We start from the raw sequence: 21,453 nt of genomic DNA on the forward strand, positions 1-21,453 counted from the left end.
ATCCTGTGACGTGATGAACCTGTTCACTTAGACTTAGTACGGGTGCTGGTTAAGAGGAGTAGTACATAAATATGTGGACATATGTATATGTGTTCGTGTTATGTAAAATTATATTTTTAATATTGGTTACATCTGTATAGGACATATTTACATGTATGTGACCATGAATGAGTACACGTGTGCGTCCGATTTGTACTAACAAATCAAAAACGGTGTCCAAACCAAAACGGAGTTCTCCTGCGTCCACCGTGCACGGCTCCATCGCCGGATATTCGTATCCCGCCTACACCGCCAACCAAACGCACGCCCGGTGCACCACGCGCACCAGACACCAAAAGCCCCCCCCCCTCTCCTCTCCCATCGGCGCCGTAGGCCGGGTCCACGCTCGGACGGGCGCGGGCCAGGCCAGGAGGAGGAGTAGGTGCCGTTGTTTCCTAGGCCGCGCACCGCACCGCACGTCGCGTCGCCCTCGTCCCCGTCGCGCAAAATATAAAAGGCGCAAAGAGCGCCGCCTCCGCCGCGCGGCCATTTTCTACGAGCCAAGAGGCCAGAGCCGAAGCTCTCTTTCCCGTGCCCCCCACCCCACCCCCGGTTGCTGCCGCTGCTGCTGCTGCTCACGAGGCTCCCGCAAGGCCTCACCTGCCCCTGCCCCAAACAGCACAGGGCGAGCCAGGAAAGCGGAGAGCCGGCGGTTCGTTCGATCTGCTCAACCTCCGCGCGCAAAGGTAACCGTCTCTGTTCTCTCTCGTAGGGCTGGATTCCGCGCCCATTTCCTCAGCGTTGCCGCAGCTCGAATCGGGGGCCGGACCCCGCGCCGATTTGGGTCCGTTCGTTTGGTTTTCTTTAGGCCACTCCTTTCCTTTCCTCGCGGCGCGTGTGGATCTGGCTCTTTCTCTGCGTCTCTGGCCCCGATTTGTTCACGCTGGCGCCATGGTGTTGACGTAGAGTGTCTATCGATGGATGGATTTCTACATACTTTTCTGCCAAATTCCCAATCGATATCGTGCTCGCTACAATTCCCGACAGCGATAACATGCGCAGTATCAGAGTATGCCATGAAAGGCTAGTTGATCTAGCGTTCTAGCTCGACAATTTAGTGATAAAAGAAGAGATTTGTTCTCATTCTCTTCAAGAACGGTAAGCCAGGCATATGATACTGTTTGCTCTGGAATTCGACACCATACATCCCTTTCAAATCGTTGCATCCTTCTTGCCAATTGGTCAATTGGATCTATTGTACATGAACCAGATCTATGATTATTTGAGCTGAGTGACCCATGTTGTAAATGGAATGCCGGACCATCTGATGAACATGTTTCCTATGCTGATGTAATGTTATTCAAGATCTGGAGTGATGTTGATTTGATGTTTCAATTCCTATTCTTAGAGCGCGTCCATAGTTGTTCTGTTGATACTTGCAAGAAAGTAAAACCTGCTGTGCAAACCGATAGCGAAAGGATACTAGTAATTCCATTCTTCGTTATCACCACTTTTTAAGTGTTCTGGATCTGTTGCAGGAGTTGAAAATTTAAATTTGATTCTCCAGGTTACACCCTGTCTATTTTTCTGTTATATCATCACCTGTATATATATCTAATGGAACTATGTTGCTACAGGACATGGCATCAGCTGTTACCATCAGTTCAGTTCGTGCTCAGGCTGGCCTGAGCCCAAAGCCAAGGAACCATGGCGCCACAAGCTACTCTGGTTTGAAGGCATCATCATCCATCAGCTTCGAATTAGAGTCATCATTCCTAGGCAGGAATGCATCCCTTCAGGCATCTGCTACTCCAAGGATTGTGCCAAAGGCAAAGTCTGGATCTCAGATATCTCCTCAGGCATCTTACAAAGTGGCAGTACTTGGTGCTGCTGGTGGCATTGGTCAACCCTTGGGCCTATTGATTAAGATGTCTCCTCTGGTTTCAGAACTGCATCTGTACGATATTGCTAATGTCAAGGGAGTTGCTGCAGATCTCAGCCATTGCAACACACCTGCTCAGGTTCTGGACTTCACTGGGCCCTCAGAGTTAGCAAATTGCTTGAAAGGTGTGGATGTTGTTGTCATCCCTGCCGGGGTTCCAAGGAAGCCAGGCATGACTCGTGATGACCTTTTTAACATCAATGCGAGCATTGTCAAGTCACTTGTTGAGGCTGTTGCAGAAAATTGCCCAGAGGCATTCATCCATATTATCAGCAACCCTGTGAACTCCACAGTGCCAATTGCTGCTGAGGTTCTGAAACAGAAGGGTGTCTACAATCCCAAGAAGCTTTTCGGAGTTACCACCCTAGATGTTGTCAGGGCTAACACATTTGTTGCTCAGAAGAAGAACCTCAAGCTCATTGATGTTGATGTCCCAGTTGTGGGTGGTCATGCTGGGATTACAATTTTGCCGTTATTGTCAAAGACCAGGCCATCTGTCACCTTTACAGATGAGGAAACTGAAGAGCTGACAAAGAGGATACAGAACGCTGGGACAGAGGTGGTGGAGGCCAAGGCTGGTGCTGGATCTGCTACCTTGTCCATGGCCTATGCTGCTGCCAGATTTGTCGAGTCATCTCTCCGTGCACTGGCTGGCGATCCAGATGTCTATGAGTGCACCTTTATTCAGTCTGAGATAACTGATTTGCCATTCTTCGCATCAAGAGTTAAGCTTGGGAAGAATGGTGTTGAATCTGTCATTTCAGCCAACCTCGAGGGAGTGACTGAGTACGAGGCCAAGGCACTTGAGGCACTGAAGCCAGAGTTGAAGGCCAGCATTGAGAAGGGCATCGCATTTGTGCACAAACAGCAGGAAGCTGCTGCGTCTGTTTGAAGTGGGTGAAATGAAAATCCACAGGAAGAGAATAAAGGAACAAATGATTCCCGATGGCTTTGAGTTTTGCAGCCTAGATTTTTCCGTGTCAGACATGTAGGAAGATGATCCTGATGAGCTATAATTGATGTTTGTTGTTAGTTTCTAATGATTACATGGGGCTTGGACCCCCCAAGTTATCGCCTGTTTCGAGGCCATGTTTAACACAACACATATATTTTGTTCCTTTTTCTATTGTGGCTGTGTTTGTAGCTTGTTGGAGCTTACAAATTACCGGAGGGCTAATAAAGCATTTCTGTGGACGTTGTGCACAATCTTAGTCATGTGTACCATGTTGGCACTGTCATGTACTCGTATTGCCTGCTGTTAAACAACACATCTTTGTTTCCTTGGCTGCTTCATTTGCCTCATTGTTCGTATGTTTTACTGATTGGCTATTTTTCCTTGTCGATTTGATATGTGTTATGTTAGACCTCGATGACGATGACTGGTTGAGAGGGACAGGGACAGCCAGAAGCTGATAGCATATGCCTTGGTAGATTCGGAGTTCACAATCAGGTACCAGAAGAATTCGGCCATGCTTTGTTTTCTGATTGAGAGTTTCTGCTTGGAAGTCAAGCGTTTCCATCTCTTCTGCTCTTGAAAGACTCTTTTCAACTTGCACGTAATGCCTGAAATGGAAACACCACCCGTGTACTCAATGACTTCGTTCATGCCCCCAAATTGCGTGGCGTGTCGACAACACAAGGCACCTGAGAAACCACGCGTTTCATGGGTGTCAACTACAAGTCCACATGTGAGTTTAGTCAGATACAACACCACATAGAGAGAGACGAGAGTTCTTTGCATCTACCTGAAAGAAGGCAAGAAGGCTAAGGCACGTATAACATGAGAACATTGGTATTTAAGTTATCCACTGATCTCTGAATGTAAAAATTGATCATCTTGATATGTATGTTTACATCAATTTCGTCATCATACACGTGAATCGGCTCTATTTGTTGGCAGCAGATGAGCATTCCTTTTTATTGGCAAAAATAACCATGAATGGACAATCCATCATCCTCTAGCAGAGCATGCAAGGAAGGGCTCTGCCTTTGAAGAATTGTGGACGGAGTCAGATTAGAATGCCGGGAACTCGATCCTGTTGCTGCAGGCTCTGCCGCGGGGGAGGACGGGGCAGTCGATGAAGCGGTCGCCGGCAGTGTCGACGCAGAAGTAGAGCTGGTAGAGCTGGGTGTTGCCGGACTCGTCGCGGTTGCACTCCACGTACGGCTCGAACCCGGTCCCCCGCTTGATGGCATCCTTGATCTGGCCCAGCGTGTAGTACCCGCCGTCGGGGGAGACGCCCCCGGAGGTGAGCGCGTCGAGGACGTTGAGCTGGTCGCGGAGGCGGAGCGCGGTCTGGAAGTAGCCGTGCTCGTTGAAGGCGTTGGCGGCGCAGGTGCCGTGCTTCTCCCACTCGTGGCCCCAGAAGCGGAGCCCGTCGTTGGTCGGGCACGCCAGCGTCGGCCAGTTGGCGCGAAGCTCGCTCAGCAGGTCGCTAACCTGCACACCACGGGTCACAGCGTGTCAGCGGGCCAGCATTTTCCCATCACTCGCTACACGCTTGGACTCGTGCCGTCTGCCACGACGACGACGACACAGCTCTCAGAGCAACCGAGAGGAAGAATCGCACCTTGGAGGGATCGAAGGCGGCGTCGGGGTTGCAGTTCTGCGGGTAGGATCCGTCGTCGCGGTTGGGCCACAGCCCGTGGATCCCGAAGTCCGCCGCCGGCTTGCCGGACTTGGGGTAGCAGCAGCTCTGCCTCGTGTCGCAGTACGACCCCGGCCACTGCATGCACCATCCCAAGCTCCATCAGCAACCGCACACAACCAACGCACTGCAATCCAGGAGGGGCGCCTATGTTACCTGCAGGACGAGGTAGAAGAAGTCGTAGTCCTGCGCCGCGCACCCGACGGCCATGACGAGCAGGAGGGCCAGGGAGAGGTGCGACGACCGCGCCGCCATGGCTGAGCCGGTGGTTCTTTTAGACCGGTTGGGAGGTGTCCTCTCAAGCTTGTGCTGCCTCTGTGATTGCAGCAATGGACGATGGAGGTTGCAATGGACGATGGGTGTCAATTTATAGGCAACTTTATGGAAGGCTCTGGCAATGGCGATGGCTATGCCAGTAGCATATTCCAATGGGAAAACAAAAAGAATCCTGCATTCCAAGAAGCGATTAATTGCTTTGCTGCAAGATTAGACATGGAAGGATGGAATGGCCAGCGAGAGGTGTCAGGAGAGAAAGGCAAGTAGCCCGCCCAGTTGGAGGGTGACAGCAGGTCGGCGGAGAATCGATCGAGCAGCAGAGCAACCGTAGTTAATTTGTCCTGTACACTTGTTTCTTTCCATTTCGATTTTGTTTCAGTATGGATGGATTTCTATGTTTGGAGGCAGCCAGGGCTGCAAGTTTTTTTTTTTAGGTTACCGAGTCGACTTAAGATAAAAAATTAAATAAATATTCACTCTTACCTAATTAAATTAAGAAAAAAATAAATTAAGTGATGATCCACTTGCATGCCTAGAGACAGCGTATGGTCGTCGGCACGACTGAATCGATTACCATGAACTGAAATGCTTAGCCTTTTTTGAACAGCATGTACAAAGGTCCAAAGAAAAAAAAACTCAGAGTGATACATGTCCAGCATCAGAAAACAAAACAATAATTCCTAGTAATTCCTTCTTCTTTTTTGGAATATAATAGTTTGCGTGCACGTCCCCTTGCTTCGGTGAGACGTCCCATGGTTCGGCGGCAGTGCTGAATTGGAGCCTGACACGTTTCGCGGCTGAACTGTACCCGTGTGAACGATGGACGCAAGGTGTACGTTCATACGCGCTGCCGGCATCGGCGTCCGTTCTGTTTGTTGCTGGTGAGCCTTAGTTGTCGCGGTGGGAAACAGGAGCAGACATGGAAAAAAATATCTAAAATTAGATAATATATATAAAAGTATTTATCGAAATAGATAATATGTTATCGTATTTATAAATTTAGCATTCGTATTCGACGTATCATTTACCGAAAATGTATTTTCGATATACCGTACAACAAAAACCCATATTCGGCACACCGTGTGTCGAATATGGACTTCAGTGTCATATTCGGTACAACGTATGTCGAATATGACCGGATTAGTGGTTTTTTGGCGTACGATGTACCGAAATTCTATTTTTGATAAATAATGTGCCGAATACGAATATAAAATTATAAATATGATAACATATTATCTATTCCGATAAATACGCTTAGGTATATTATCTAATTTTGGATTTTTTTTCGAGCAAACGCCGGCAGAAAACACTCGCTGGTCGATGAGACGTGAGAAGGGAGCAAGCCAAAACCAACAGTGCATGACAGAGACGCACATAGAGAGGGCATCAAATGGCATGCGTTACGCAAGAATTTCACGGGGAACAAAAACAGTTCTAGCATATTGAATTATTGTACGAGAGGCTCAAGTTTCTTAATTTTCGACCGTAAATGCTTTAGCAGCAATTTTTAGAATAAAAGGAGTGAAATCACCTTGCTAGTTGCTAGTTGGATTTGATTATGCGGCCTGGCAAATGACAACCCAGGATTAGCGAACGAGGTGACCAGGTGTTGCAGCAGAAAACGTCACTGGACAGGAACGTGGTCTGCTGTCGTCCATGACCCAGCGAGAGCACCAAACAAGGTCAGGAATCAGGGATTAGGTTCAACCTATCATAACAAGGAGCACTTGACTACTTGTGGTCTTAACGAGAAATTGTTGCTTGGAATCGTTGATCTCTCATCTGAGAAGCCAAGTCTGCCGTTGCTCAAGTTACCAATATTTTTTCAAAGGTTGGTTGAAGAAATGTTCCACATGGGTGCTGGATGTGACAATCTGACACTTGCTTCATGCAACTTCTTATCCATGCTTCAAGTAAACCTCACAAGCTAGAAAAAAAAGCAACTCAGAAAGGAATAAATTTAAAACTCATATTAGACTACAGATGTGACGCCAATTTCGCGTGTATTTGGTCACAAAAGCATCTGCATAGTTAAGGGCACCTACTTGATAGACTTGATCAGAAGCCTAGAAATTTGGCTACAAAAGCATGTGCATTGGCTTGATCATAATATGATAGATGTGCTGCAGGACGGCAATTTTTGATAAATAAACAAAGGATACATGTTTGAATTGCGGATCAATAATTGATATATGGCGACCGGATCAGGAGACATCAAAGGAACCTTCACGGAGATATTCCATTACTCCGTAGATGCCTGTAACAGATGAGAGAAAACAACAAATACGTGTCACAAGATCACATCAACGCAAGTAAATTAAGCAGCCTTCACATCATTGTGCATACACTGAATTAGCTTTGTGTATTCCTGTTCAGACTTTGGAGCCAATGGTGTTCAAACGTCCTAGGAGAAGAGCTAAAACAATCATCAGCTTAGCAGAGCAGCTGGGATAACTAGACACATGACCCATCATCATTCCTACTATGAAAGTAAGAAGATATAGACGTATAGTCTGTTGTCGCAACCAAGTTATACATAAACTAAGTTAACCGAATGGACCTTCTGCTTGATTAGAAGGCCCTTGGGCATCACATCAGCAATCATCAGCTCATCAAAGAGGTGATTGTTGGTGCTGGGGCCAGCTGCTGACAAAAAACTCATCATTAGTCAGTAGAGGACACCCTGTTTCATGAAATATAGCAAGAGGAAAGATTATAGATCATAAAATTGTTATGCCATGCCAATTAACAAATTAAGAATCAGTTCTAGAAAGGACAGGCGATCCGCAATAATTAAGGATATGCACGCACTGCGCTCCTTGTGGGCATTCCATGTGAGCAATATAAACACCCCAGTGTCTGCAGGATCTTTTAACGGAGTGAACTGGAGTCACAGGTCAGGGCCTAATGGGCCCTTTCGGTCAGCTCAACCTAAAGGCGGCGGCAACCAGGGCTAGGGTCGTCACCACCGCTGCTATGCTGCTGCCAAGGAGGGCGCACGCCATAGGGTTGGCCACTGCCTTCCTTTTGTCGTCAAGTTAGATTCATGAGCAAGTTATCTTATTAAAGGAATTAGAGATATGATCGTTTAGTTTTAGGTAGAATGGATCATATCTCTCTCCCTCTCCCTCCTTCCTGCCATCATGCTACTGCCAGGGAGGGCATGCGCCCTAGGGCTTGCCACCACCTTCCTTTCATCATTACGCCGGATTCACAGGCAAGCTATCTTATTAAAGGAATTAGAGATAGGGTCGTTTAGTTTTAGGTAGGATAGATAATATCTCTCCCTCTCCCTCCCTCCTGCCACCATGCTGTTGCCATGGAGGGCGCGCGCCCTAGGGTTGCTCGCCGCCTTCCTTCCTTCGTCATGCTGGATTCGCGAGCAAGCTATCTTATTAAAGGAATTAGAGATAGGATCATTTAGTTTTAAGTAAGATGGATCATATGTCTCTCCCTCTCCCTTCCATCCTTCCTACCACCATGCTGCCAATAGGGAAGGCACGCACTATAGGACTGGCCGCCACCTTCCTTTTATCGTCATGCCAGACTCACGGGCAAGCTATCTTATTAAAGGAATTAGAGATAGGGTCGTTTAGGTAGGATTAGGGGTGAAAATGGGTTAGATTTTTTCTGCTCGTCTGAATTGTTTTAGATGCTAATCAGATCTCGGATATCGGATATCCAAATATCAGATCAGATCTCGGGTAGTTGTATCAAATATCAGATTCGGATGTAGGCAGCTAGGTATCCGTTGGATATCGGATATCCAAGAATAAAATCTGATAGATCAGAAGACTATCCAACAACTATCCGAGTTTATCTTTCAAAGCTTATAACTTTTTCATACGAAATTGGATGGAGAAGATCTTTACATGAAAATTGTAGCTATCGACGAGATATACAAGTTTGTAGTTTATACCTTTTCATTTGAAGTGCCTAATATATTCAAATAATTAATAGAAACTTCAGCCAACATATTGGGCACTCAAAACTTCTTCGATTTCGCTCTAACATAACTATTTCCACGAGGGTATATTTGCTTATTGGAATTTTAATGTAGGTAAGTTTTGGATACGTGAAATGGTAGAACAATCATAATATATACGATATATATGGTTGTTACTTTTACTCAAAATCCAAATAAATATTCACGATCAACATTGTTTGCATCTAACTCGTTGTATATTCGATCTATATTTGTGACCGAGACTATCCGCATTCGTATATGTATCCGACACCATCTGTATTCGGCTCCGATTGTGATGAAAAAAAATGTAACATAAGATATAGGATCAGCGATATCTGTCTGTATCCGATCCTATTACACCCCTAGGTAGGATGGATCATATCTCTCCTCTCCCCCAGCCTTCACCGTCGCCGGCCACTTGCACACACCATCGCCCTCTCCCTTGCCGGCGGCGACAACTCCCTCTACCTCGTCATCTCACCCACTTTAGTTACAACCTTTGTAATTCCCCTCCCACAACCGGGTTATGTGAGATCATGTGTGTTGAAAAGTTGGCTTTATTGTGAAATTGGCAAAAACAAAGTCAATTTAGATGATGCGCATATGTTGATGTGCATGTGTGATATTTGTAGTTTTGATATATGCAATATACTCATGCGAGTGGTGTTGTGTGGATTGATATGAGCTAGGTTAATTGATTATTTGTTCTATTCATGTGTAGGTGTGTGCTGAGGTAACATGGTCAGTGACATGGATCAGGACTAGGTTTAGGGAGGAACTAAGGTTAAGGTGTTTAGGAGGTTACATGGGATATTCAGGCTAGGGAACGGTCTATGTAAAGATGATCATATCATGAGACATACATTGGAGTTGTACGAGCTATGGTATGATGGATTGCATCATGACATGGAAGAATTGTTCCTGTAAGACCCCTATTTATCGAGATCTCCTATACCTCATGTATCAATCCCTGGATCAAGTAGCTGATACACATATTACAACAATTATGATGTCATAGTCAAACTTCGTACATAAAAATATTAAGGTTACAGAGTACAAAAGGTTTACAAATCATACCGTATATTACAAACCTGGCTTAACAGCCAACAAAAGAACAACGAAAAATATTTACCCAAAGCCACAAGCAGCTAGGGTGCGAACGTGACTACTAACTCTACTCTTCATCCACACCTTCATCTCTGACGTATCGACTTTCTCATCTGAATGATAGTAAGAGTGAGTATGTAAGGTACTTAGCAAGTCCTATACTACTTCAAGATGTTTGATAGATGCATAAGGGATTGAATCAAGGACAAGGCTTTATGGTTTAGTTTTAATTGTAAAATGGTTTTATGCAGGTATTCAATGGGGTTCTCTACTATTAACCTTTAAAACATTGAACAGTAAAAACCAAGTAACAAGGTATATCTGGGGTTTTTTCAATCATAGGAGGGGCTACATCTCGCTCCGCAGTCTTTATCATCATATCTAGTGTACCTCTAGTACCACACAACTCCTGGAGGATTGAGCTAGCAACTTCACCTCACAGACATCTAGTCCACACACTCATTTATCAAGACTCACACACCCTGAGTCTAATCAAAGCGTGACCAATGCTTCGCATGTCCATGATCATGGACACGACTACTCGAATACATTTACACTCTACAAAGGTTGTACATTGTACCCACACGATATGCTTAGCCTCCAACCATTGCAAGGGGAGGAGCGTATCATATCGAGACACTTCAATCATCTTTTCTTGTTGAACACTACTACTATCTAGGGTTAATCCCTGACAATGATTCTGGGGTATACTAGACAGTGGGTGCATGAACGGTGTTTTAGGAACTGGATGTGTGTGTAGATAGTGAACTCGGGGACACAGGGAGTTATACAGGTTCGGACCTCCCGAAGGATAATAGCCATACGTCATGTGTGTTATGGAGGATCTCAATTGATTACAAATAATGTTCTATCTGGTTTCTAGACTTGATCTTCCTCTCAAACGGGGTCCTCATCCCTTTATATAGTACGGAGGAGAACTTATATGTGGGTCCAAAAAGAAAACCTCTGCTCATCCTAATATCTAACCAGAACCATCATTACGGAGGACCAGGTGTGCCCACTTTCTCTGAAGGCTCCATATATCATGTCGCTGTGCATCACCATGCTAACCTACAAAGTCCCACTCTACAGCATTTAATGCTACGGGACGGGAAATGCCCTTCTGCGTCGTCCCCGTCCACTTTCCTAGTCAGGCTGCTGATGCCGTCCCATCCATCGTGCGCCACTGTGCCGGTTTGCAACGTTTCGCCCCACAGTATTTAATGCTATAGACAGGATAATTCCCTATACGCCATCCAATGACTTCGTCCACTAGAGCTGGCGCATGGAGAAGGAAAATACCTGAGTGGATATCAATAGATATGCTTTGGACAGGTTGTGTCAAATCTGGCCTTGCGATCAGTTGGGCAGGTCGCGGGTTTATGCGATGGCGTAGGAAGACTGATCGTGTAGGCATTATACTGGTTGCTGGAGCCATATCCTTGTCGCACGATTGACCAGTTTTTGGGAAATATGCACCTCTAATCGTTAAGTCCTCGGTGGGGCCCATTAGCTAGGGTACCCCTTTACTCAATACACCGACAGTAGCCCCTAAGCCTCCTCGTGACCGTGGTCTAGCCTAGTTGCACCACTTGGGTCCCGGGCAAACGTAGTTCATCCAGGGAGTGGTCGTTGATGTCGTCAGTCCTCAAAGTTCAACTCTGAACTTCACACCACGTGGGAAGGTTTAAGTGTCTTAAGAGAGAAAAGAGGGTATGAGAGAGAGACATTGATTTCCGCTATACCTGAAGGACTCTTGGTTCCTTCTATGCGCCCCCTCGGGTTTGGAGCAGTTTGAATGCCATGCTAGTTGGGACGCCGTTGAGGTTTTTTAAAGGATGAGTGTTTGATGACCTTTCAATCCACCCCTCGCCTTCAGGCCTTTAGTGTCTAGATTCCATTCGTCTCTATCCCATCTCGCATTCTGCTCTGTAGCGTAGATAGGCCCTAAGGCCATGGTGTACTCCCCTCCTTCATTGCCGGAGGGGTCAATGATCTTGGATGACTCGGCGAAGGCAGGGTTGCCTCCGGCTTTGGATCCAATTGGCGTGATGCTTCTGGATGAGGCATTTGTCATGGGTGTGCTTGTGAGGTCGAAGTTGGTGCTCGTAAGATTGGAGCCAGTGACCATCAAGCTTACGCCCTTCTAAAGAAGCCCCCCCCCTTCTGCTGGTCCATCTCGCTCTCCTACTCGGGCGAATCCCTTGGCCGAGGTGATCGATATTTTTGATGATGAGGAGGGGATCAACTGGGACCTTCTAGAGAAGGAGATCGATGAATAGGAATAGTCAGAGATGAAGCGGAAGGGAGATCTTCTTGGTGTGTCGAGGCTGGTCATCAACTCTAGCAGGGCTTTTGTGTCGGCCACCTTCCCTGGCCTTTATGCAGGTCATCATCCGATCCCCGTAGTGGTGAGCTACCATTCCAGGGAGGAGTATAAGAGGTTCCTTGACTTGTTCAGAGGCAGATAGAGGCGAGAGTCTGACGGACTCTTTTTGTCAACTTCGCGCTAGTCACTTGAGTCAGGGAGGATAGGGAAGGCATGTACTAGGATAGTTAGCTCGATCGGATGTAACTAGTTTGCTTGTAACCTATCCTCTTTATGAATGGAAAATGATGGGGCTTTACGACGTTCATCTTTGTTCCAGCCCCCTCCTAGGCCTCGCGCTCGGCTTGAGTGAGGACTTGTAGCATTGTGGTCGTTATTTCTGAATGCTCGTACCCTGGTCATCACGCGTGCATACAGGATGGGGCTTTGCACTATTTTGGGGTCTCTAGCTGCCTTGTTGTTTGGTGCCCTGGTCGCCAAGTTTCGTAGTGGCTATCAAGTGTTGTTGCGTGTTGTGGTCGGAGAACCAATCTGTCAGGAGCCTATTGCTGGCCGGGGAAGTCCTGCAAAATAGGGAGTCTGATTTTTGCATTTGAGAACTTACAGGTCGTATTCCACGCTTGTTCAGAAGGTCCTACAAAATAGAGAAACATGCCTATTTTTGAGCGACCCTACACATAGAACTTGTGCAACATGATGATGTTCCAAGAGTTGTATAATTCACAGCCTCCTCCATGACTAACTTGACCGCACTAGGTCGGGTGACATCGACCACTTTGTAGGGCCCCTCCCACTTGGGGGAGAGTTCATCCGACTGGTCTTATTATGAATTTGTCTAAGGACGAGGTCGCCTATGACCAATGTTCATTCTCGCACCTTCCGGTCATGGTAACGTCTGAGGCTCTGCTGATATCAGGCAGCTCGAATTAGAGCACGATCGCGGAACTCTTCAATCAGGTTTATGTCATTCTCTCGTCGTGCCACCTGGTCATCGTCTGAGTAGTTGCTGACTTGAGGTGACTGGAGGACAATTTCTGAGGGGAGCATTGCTTGAGTGCCAAAAACCAAGAAGAAAGGGTTTTGGTCGTAGCCTGACTGGGGGTCGTTCGCAGCGACCAGAGTACTGTGGAGTGCTCATCCAGCCAACATCTTGAATAGCTTTTAAGCCGATCAAAGATCCAAGTTTTGATCCCTTGCAGTATCATCCCATTCACCCTTTCGACCTGTTTGTTGCTTTGCGGGTGAGCCACGGACGCATAGCAAACCTTGGTCTTGATTTCTCCGTAGTAGTCTTGAAAAACACTACTGGCGAACTAAGTTCTGTTGTCAATAATTATGTGGTTTGGACTACCAAACCGCACTACCAGCCCTCATATGAACTTAATCGATGCCTTGGCGGTGATCTTCCTGATGGTTCAGCCTCGATACACTTAGTGAATTTGTCGATGGCCGCAAACAGGAATTCAAAATCGCATGGGGCTTTGGGGAACATTCCCATGATATTGTGCCCCTAGACAGCGAAAGGTCAAGAGAGTGGCATGGTTTGCAGTGCTTGGGCTGGTAGGTTGGTATTTTGGCCATGGTACTAACACGACTCGCATCGTTTCACCATCTCGTAGACGTCTGGGAGGGTAGTGGGCCAATAGAATCCTTGCCATAATGTTTTTTCGACTAGGGTGTGGAATGAAGCGTGGCTACCACATATGCCTCCATGGATATCAGAGAGCACTGCGCTCCCCTCTTCCTGAGTGATGCATTTCAGTAAAAGGTCATTGTTCCCTCGGCAGTAGAGGCATCCCTCTACCTGGGAGTATCTGCGGGCTTACCGTGAGACCCTTTGTGTTGACACATCCTCATCAGGGACTGCTCAATTATGAAGGTAGTCCAAGATATGATCTATCCAAGTTGTACCCGAATCAAGCAGGGCAACCACATGATGGCTGCTCAAGGTCGACGACACTGAAGGAGGCGTTGCATCCAAAGGTGTTGCCTTGAGTGCTCTGTTTCTGAGCGAAGCATCCCCTTTACCTTGGCACGAGACCGCGGTGGATGGTCATGAGAGTTTTTCTTCAAAGACTCTGACCAGGATAGGTTCACAAGAAGAAGCTAGATGTGCCAGCTCATCGGCTAGGAAGTTGTCCTTGCGAGGGACGTGCTTGACCTCAAAGCTGATGAAGCGTCGCTCTAGTCTTCTCACTTCAGCGATGTATGCTGCCATTGTCGGGTCAGAGCACTAAAACTCGTTTTTCACCTGGTTCACGACTAGTAGCGAGTCCCCTATCGCTAACAGTCATTTAATCCTAAGTGTGGAGGCTGCTCGCACTCCGGACAAGAGGCCCTCATATTCAGTAGTGTTATTAGTGGCTGGAAAATATAATTGAACTACGTACCTGAGGATGTCGCCGGTAGGTGAGGTCAGAACCACTCTTGCCCCAGCTCCCTTGAATGTGAATGACCCATTGAAGTGCATGGTCGAGTCCTCGTCTACCTCTGGTCACTGTACCTGCTCGGGCTCGAAGGACGACCACTCGGCTATAAAATCGGCTAGCTCCTGGGACTTGATAGAAGTTCGGGGGATGAACTAAAGATCGAATCCCCCAAGCTCTACTGCCCACTTTGCTGTTCTTCTTGTCGCATCTTTATTATGGAGAATTTTCCTAATCGGGAATGAGGAAATCACCTTTATTTTGTGAGACTAAAAGTAGTGTCTAAGCTTGTGAGAGGCTATCAGGATGGTGTATAGCAGTTTCTGAGCCTGTGGGTATAGAGCGTTTGCGTCGTGCAGAACCTCACTGATGTAATATACTGGTCGTTGAAGGCCTTCTTGCTCAACGACCAGGACCACGCTTGCCACCTGTGGTGTTGAGGCAACATAGAGCAAGAGCTCCTCATCTGGTCGAGGCGCGATTAGTCTGGGAGGGGAGGGGAGGTACCCTTTGAGCTCTTGGAATGCTGCTTCTGCCTCCGATGTCCACTGGAAGTGGACGTTTTTCTTCAGGAGTTTAAAGAGTGGTAGTCCTTTCTCCCCTAGCCATGAGATGAACCTGCTCAGAGCAGCAATGCATCATGTTAGCTTCTAAACCTCCTTCAACCTGGTCGGGGATCACATTTGGTCGATGGCCCTGATCTTGTCAGAGTTCGCCTCTATCTCTCGATGAGACACGAGGAATCCGAGTAATTTCCCTGATGGAACCCTGAACATACACTTCTCCAGGTTCAGCTTCTTGCGGTACTTTTGGAGATTGTCAAATGTTTCTTGAAGATCTACGACCAGATCTGTCTTGGTCTTACTCTTGATGACCACATTGTCTCTGTATGCCTCGATGTTTCTTCTGAGCTATGGTTGGAGAATGAGTTGAATACACCGTTGGTAAGTGGTGCCGACGCTTTTTAAGCCAAAAGGTATTTTTACAAAGCAAAAGACCCCAAAGGGTGTAACAAAAGCTGTTTTTCCTTATCTTCCCTGTATATACTAATCTGATGGTACCCAGATCAAGCATCTAAGAAACATAATAGATCGTTTCTGGCAGTTGAGTGAACTAGCTGATCGATTCAGGGAAGTGAGAAAAGATCTTTTGTGCATGCCTTGTTGAGGTCGGTGAAGTCGACGCACATTCTCCACTTACCATTGTGCTTCCGGACCATGAATGAGTTAGCCAGCCATTCTGGGTACTGCACCTCCCAGATGAAGCCTGCATCCAGGAGCTTGTCGATCTCCTGACAAAGTGCTTCCTTCCAGTCGGTCGTGAATCGACGCGCCTTCTATTTTACTGGTCGCGTCTGGTTGCATAGACAACTTGTACTTGATCACATCCCTGGGGACTCTGGGCATATCAAACGAACTCTATAAAAGGACATCCGCTTTCGCCTGAAGGAACGTGATGAGCACGAGTTCCTATTTGGGGTCCTACGTAGCCCCTATTTGGACCGGCTTGGTCGGGTTGGTGTCATTCAGACTAACTGCCTTGAGCCGATCGTTTGGGCAAGTGATGACATGGACCTTTATCGGGCGCCCGCTAGGTTTAGTGGTTACGAGCTATGACCCCGGAGTCAGTTCGACCATGTTGAGGCTCCTCTTATTGCAGTGCAGTGCTGTTTTGGTGTTGCCAGCAACGGTGATGGCCCATGTTGCCTTGGGATTTTGATTGCCTGGTATGCGTAGTGGGCAATGACCACAAACTGGTCCATCGTTGGTCGTCCGAGGATCGCATTATACGCAGTCCCAAGTCGACCACATCGAAAAGGACCTTTTCGGTTCTGAAGTTGTCTAGCGAGCTGAAGGTGACGGGCAGCTCAATTTGCCCTAGCGTCTTGGCTGAGGAGCCTGGAGTGATCTCGAAGAAAGGTGGAGACGGCTTCAACGAGCTTCTCGGAATCTGCAGGGTGTCCAGTGCGTCGGCGAAGAGGAGGTTGATCGATCTTCCTCCATCGACGAGTACGTGGCCCAGCCAGATATTCTGCACCGTGGGTTCGACCACGATGGGGTAGCGACCAGGGTGTCTGATGCACACGGCCTGGTCGGCCTGGCTAAAAGTGAGTAGGACCTCCGACCACTTCAGGCGTGGGCTCGGGTCTGATGTGGTTGCCCACACCTTCCGGACCACTGACTTGTATTCCCTATTAGAGGAATATGTCGCAACACCTCCGAAGATGTGATGGACCATGTTATAGGCCTGCTGGTATCCCAGTGCCGACTGGTCGGGGGCGGCCCAATCGTTATTGTCATTGTCATGCTTGTGCTTGCACTCTTCGAGCTCCTGTTTGATGATGCCTTGCACGACCTTGCACTCCGTCAGGTCGTGGGCATCTGTATGGTGGATCAGGCAGTAGCCCCAATCCTTTTCCCCGTCTTTCTTTTTGAAGCGCCAGCGTGTTAGGCCAGTTTTCTTGACCGCCTAGACCTTAGGAGGTCCGGCCTTGCACTTGCTCTTCTTGTCCTGCCGGTCGGACATAGGTCATGACCTGGCATCGATCTATCGCTCTCGGGCCTCGGTTGCCTACGCGCATTTGTCCACGAGCTCGAAAAGCTCAGTTTTGCTTCGAATTACGTAGGTGGCCAGCTTCTTGACCATTTTCTGGTCTTTGACCCCCTGCTTAAACACTATGATCATAGATTCTCCCGTGATTCTTAGAATGGTATTCCGGCGTTCAGTGAAATGCCAGACAAAGTCTTGCAATGAGTCACCTTACCGCTGTTGGATCTGATATAGGTCATCCTCGATGCCTGGTCAGGCATAGGTCCCCTGAAAGTTTGTGATGAACTGGTCGCACAGGTCCTCCTAGGAGTGAACCGACCCGAGAGGGAGGTTCATCAATCAGGACCAGGTGAAATTGGTCAGGGCACTAGGGAAGTAGTTGGCCATGACCTTCCCATTGCCTCCCGTAGCATGCACTATGGTGGTGTAGATATTCTGGAACTCTTCTGGGTTGGTCAAGCAGTCATACTTCTCGGTTAGGACCGATAGGAACTTGTCCGGCCAGAACACTTCCCGTAACCCTGTCCCATAATGGGGAGCCACTCGCTGCTGGGCGGCAACGCGTGCTTTGGGGGAGAGACGGCGGTCTCAGGGTCACGACAATGGGGTGGAGCCATCTGATGCCTCCCTGTAGAGGGAAGGTGTGCGGTAGGGTTTCTTGCCCCTTTCCTGCTCCTGCCGAGCACTGCCCTATGCTCTCTAGTGGTCACCTGGCTCTGGATCACACCACAGAGGTCACATTGGTGTAGAGAGTTGGGCAGGTCAGAGGGTTGGCTGTCCTGACATGAAGGTGGCCCACGGTTACTCCCTGTGGTTGGGGAGCATGGGACCTATTCCACTGTGGGCCATGTCATGACCCTTGGCGACCATGACCCTCACCAGACCTTGTGATGGGCGCGGTGCATGTTGACGTTGTCAGTGGATTAACTCTTATCGCAGGGATCCTGAAAGACCCATTTTTAGAGATTCGGCCGGGGGGATGATCCTGAATAAGTTCGTCGGAGAAATAAATGAAAGTGAACGTAAATGCGATGGCCAGTGGTGGGGGATGATTGACCTAGTGCAAGGAGAAATGAATGCACCGGAGTTTAGACAGGTTCGGGCCGCACGGGGGCGTAATACCCTACTCCTGTATGGATGCAATAACTGTCCTGAGGGAGGTCCCCTGAGGATGTATCTGGTTACAAGAATATATTGTCGAACTAAGGACTTGAGGCTCCTTATTCTTCGGCAGGAGCTCTGCTCAGGCTTGCTTGCAATGTCTTCACCTATGGGCTTGGTTCGTTGTGGGGTTCATCTTCTTCGTCTGGGGTGTTCTCTTTGTTTGGGGGGGGGGTGTCTCTCTTTCTCTCTCTCTGGCTCTCTCTGGCTCTCTCTCTTTTTCCCTCTTTTTTCCCTTCTTTCCCCTTTTTTCCCCTTCTGGTTCCTCCGGTGTGCCTACTCTTTTTATGCACTCGCCGGCCATGACATACCCCGAACGGGAAGAAAGGGGTACAAGTTCCAAGACGCCATGACTGGAAAAGGCGTCATCATTTCCTCTGGGTGAAATGACTGGGGCGGTGGAAAAACGTGGCGCACGTTCGGTCACTCGTCACTGTGGACGCCCTGGCAACGGGCGCCGTTGAGAGGGCCCACCGTGCAGCCACAGAGGCGCTCGGCGTGCCCGCCCTGTCTTGTTCCTCTGCCATGGTAGGACGGCAGGCGGAACACCTTGATCCTGGCAACGTTATCTTGAGACGCACCGGGTGATACGGGACGGGACCCGTGCAATTAATAGCCCCCACGCCCCTCTGCCAAAGCATGACAGGAACTGACGTTGCGGCGGGAGCAGTTGGATATGTCAGGTCACGCGTGCTTATTTAACGTGACTTTGGACCTCTGACGGGCAGACACCTCATCGGTGGGCCCCTTGGGGGGCTCTCTGGGTCGTCAGGGAACCGAGTGCTCGGGGGTACCGTCGACCTCCCCGAGCACCCTCTCCCGAGAATGCTTATCCTCGTCCTCGGGGCACCGGGTACTCGGGGGTACCATTTACCTCCCCGAGCGCTTTCTCCCGAGCACTCTTGTACGGATCTTCGAGAAACCGAAAGCCCGGGGGCTGCCACGCGCAGCCCCGAGCACCCTCTCCCGAGCACTTTTATACTGACCTTCGGGGAACCGTGCGCCCGGGGACTGCTGCGCGCAGCCCTCGAGCATTCTCTCCCGGGACTTAGCTCTTCTGATCATCGGGGGACCAGGGTGCTCGGGGGCGTCCGGGCGCTTCCCTGAGCACCTTATTCCCGGTACTTAGGCTTTGCGCGTCATCGGGGGACTGGGGTGCTCGGGGGTCAAGGACTACAGCCCCGGGCACCGTCTCTCGGAACTTAGACTTTCCTCACCTCACGGGGGGAACCCCGCTGGATGGCGCTACGTGGCGGACAGCTGGCCTGGCCTCGGGACTCAGGGACCCCTGGTTCCTGATACACCGACAGTAGCCCCCGGGCGCATCGGTGGTGACGCCGGTAAACTTCCCGCCGACAACGACCAACCCTGGGCGCATCATCTTGTTCACGTCTTTCATGGCGGCAAGACTGGTGCCGCCGTTTTCAACGTTCTTCCTCCAAGTCCTCGACACCTACGACATCCAGTTGGTGCACCTGAGCCCCAACTCCGTCGTAGTGCTGGCGGTGTTCGCGCATCTGTGCGAGATGTTCGTGGGAGTGGCGCGTTCGGTGATGCTTCTTCGACATTTCTTCGTCCTGCGGTCGGCCGGGAAGAAGAGGAGATACTCCACGGCGGACGTCGCGGGGTGCTGCAATCTTCGATTGCGAGACGGCCTGGAGGAGCAATATATCCCCCAGGTGCTGCGCAGCAAATGGGAGGAGTGGCGGCGGGACTGGTTCTTCGTCGATGTCGACCCCCATGATCACCTGGTTCTACCAGAAGTGGCGGCGGAGCCCCAGAAGTCGACGTGGGAGGTGCCACTGCCGGAGGACGCGAGGTTGGAGACGGTGCTCAAGCGCATCAGATTCCTGCGCGACTCTGGGCTGACCTCGGTAATGGTGGTGGCGGACTTCTTGCGCTGCCGCCTGGCGCTCCTGCAGGAGCGGGCCCGGTCGTGCTGGCTCTACACCGGGCCCGAAGATATCACCCGGACTCAAATTGGCGCAAGCTGGGATCTGGGCCCAGCGGAGCTGAGGGGCATGACCCGAGTGGTGACCGGCGTGGAGGACATGAACCGGGTGGAGCTCCCGTGGCCAGAAATGGCGCTCTGTGCTAACCCCGAGCGTGCGGCGATCTTGGCGAATCTGCCGGAATTTGACGCCCAGGGGCTAGTTGACTGGCCGAGGAGCCGGAGCCCCGAGGTCCCCGAGCTCCCTGGATTGGATGAGGTGGCCAGCGAGGAGACCGCGAGCAGCCCGGTGTGGGCCGGTGGCCCGGGCGCCGCGTGGAGCGAGCCGCAGGCCGGTGGTGGAGCCGCCGCGGGCAGCGGCCGGCGCACCGGAGAAGAGGGCACCGCTAACAACACAGTGGCGGCGGCACCTGGAGACCGGGGGAAACGCCCCCAAATCTACATCCCTGTGCCGGAGTCCCCGCTGTTGCCATCAGCAGCGGCGGTGTTCCCGGTCTTGGAGCCGTGGCTCATGAGGATGGGGCCTGACTCGGCACCTGGAGACCGTGCGGCGGCCCCGCCGAGCCCCCGGCCAAAGGGGCGGCGGGAGGATTCAAGGCCGGCACTGCCGAACCCAGAGTTCAGGCTCCCGACGGCCAAATGACATTATCGGGGAACTACGTCCGCGTAAGCTTCATTCTTTGCTTTTTCTTAGGCGCTCTCCTCCCGAACTGAGCTTCGGTTTTGACCTTCGCCTATCTCCTACAGGCCACCCACGGGCGCCGTCGAGGGCGAAGGAACGTCGACGCTGGCGCGAGAGCCAAGCCCGCCGACCGAGCCGAGGCAGGCGGACGTAGCGATGGTGGGGGGGCCAGCGGACGCTGCGGCCGAGGGGAGGACGGTGGAAGCGGCGGCCGAGGGGAGGACGCAGCCGTCGCCCGAACCCTCGGCGCTGGTGGAACCTACCCTGGGCGTACAGAGCCCGGGGCGGATGATGGCGGAAGCAGCGGCCTTGCCGGGGCCGGCGGATGCGGTGGCCGAGACGGGAACGCGGCTGTCGCCCGAGCGCTTGGCGCCGGTCGAACCAAACCCGGGCGTGACAAGCCCGGGGCGGATGGTGGTGTGGTGACCCTCGGGG

At 50.0% G+C, this 21,453-nt stretch overlaps 2 protein-coding genes across 2 annotated transcripts; one reads left to right on the forward strand and one right to left on the reverse strand.

The window, feature by feature from the left end:
* The first annotated feature begins 463 nt into the window (after positions 1-463).
* Positions 464-3,132, forward strand: LOC133898503 (malate dehydrogenase, chloroplastic-like). Its single transcript, XM_062339223.1, has 2 exons — positions 464-725; positions 1,617-3,132. The coding sequence occupies exon 2, from the start codon at positions 1,620-1,622 to the stop codon at positions 2,811-2,813; it is 1,194 nt and encodes a 397-aa protein (XP_062195207.1). The 5' UTR covers positions 464-725; positions 1,617-1,619; the 3' UTR covers positions 2,814-3,132.
* A 578-nt stretch (positions 3,133-3,710) lies between these two features.
* On the reverse strand, positions 3,711-5,008 carry LOC133898504 (ribonuclease 3-like). Its single transcript, XM_062339224.1, has 3 exons — positions 4,726-5,008; positions 4,492-4,647; positions 3,711-4,361 (listed from the first exon to the last, which is right to left on the reverse strand). The coding sequence occupies exons 1-3, from the start codon at positions 4,822-4,824 to the stop codon at positions 3,936-3,938; spliced, it is 681 nt and encodes a 226-aa protein (XP_062195208.1). The 5' UTR covers positions 4,825-5,008; the 3' UTR covers positions 3,711-3,935.
* Between the last annotated feature and the right edge of the window lie 16,445 nt (positions 5,009-21,453).

Source organism: Phragmites australis, chromosome 18, assembly GCF_958298935.1.
Source record: "Phragmites australis chromosome 18, lpPhrAust1.1, whole genome shotgun sequence".
NCBI classification, from domain to species: Eukaryota; Viridiplantae; Streptophyta; class Magnoliopsida; order Poales; family Poaceae; genus Phragmites; species Phragmites australis.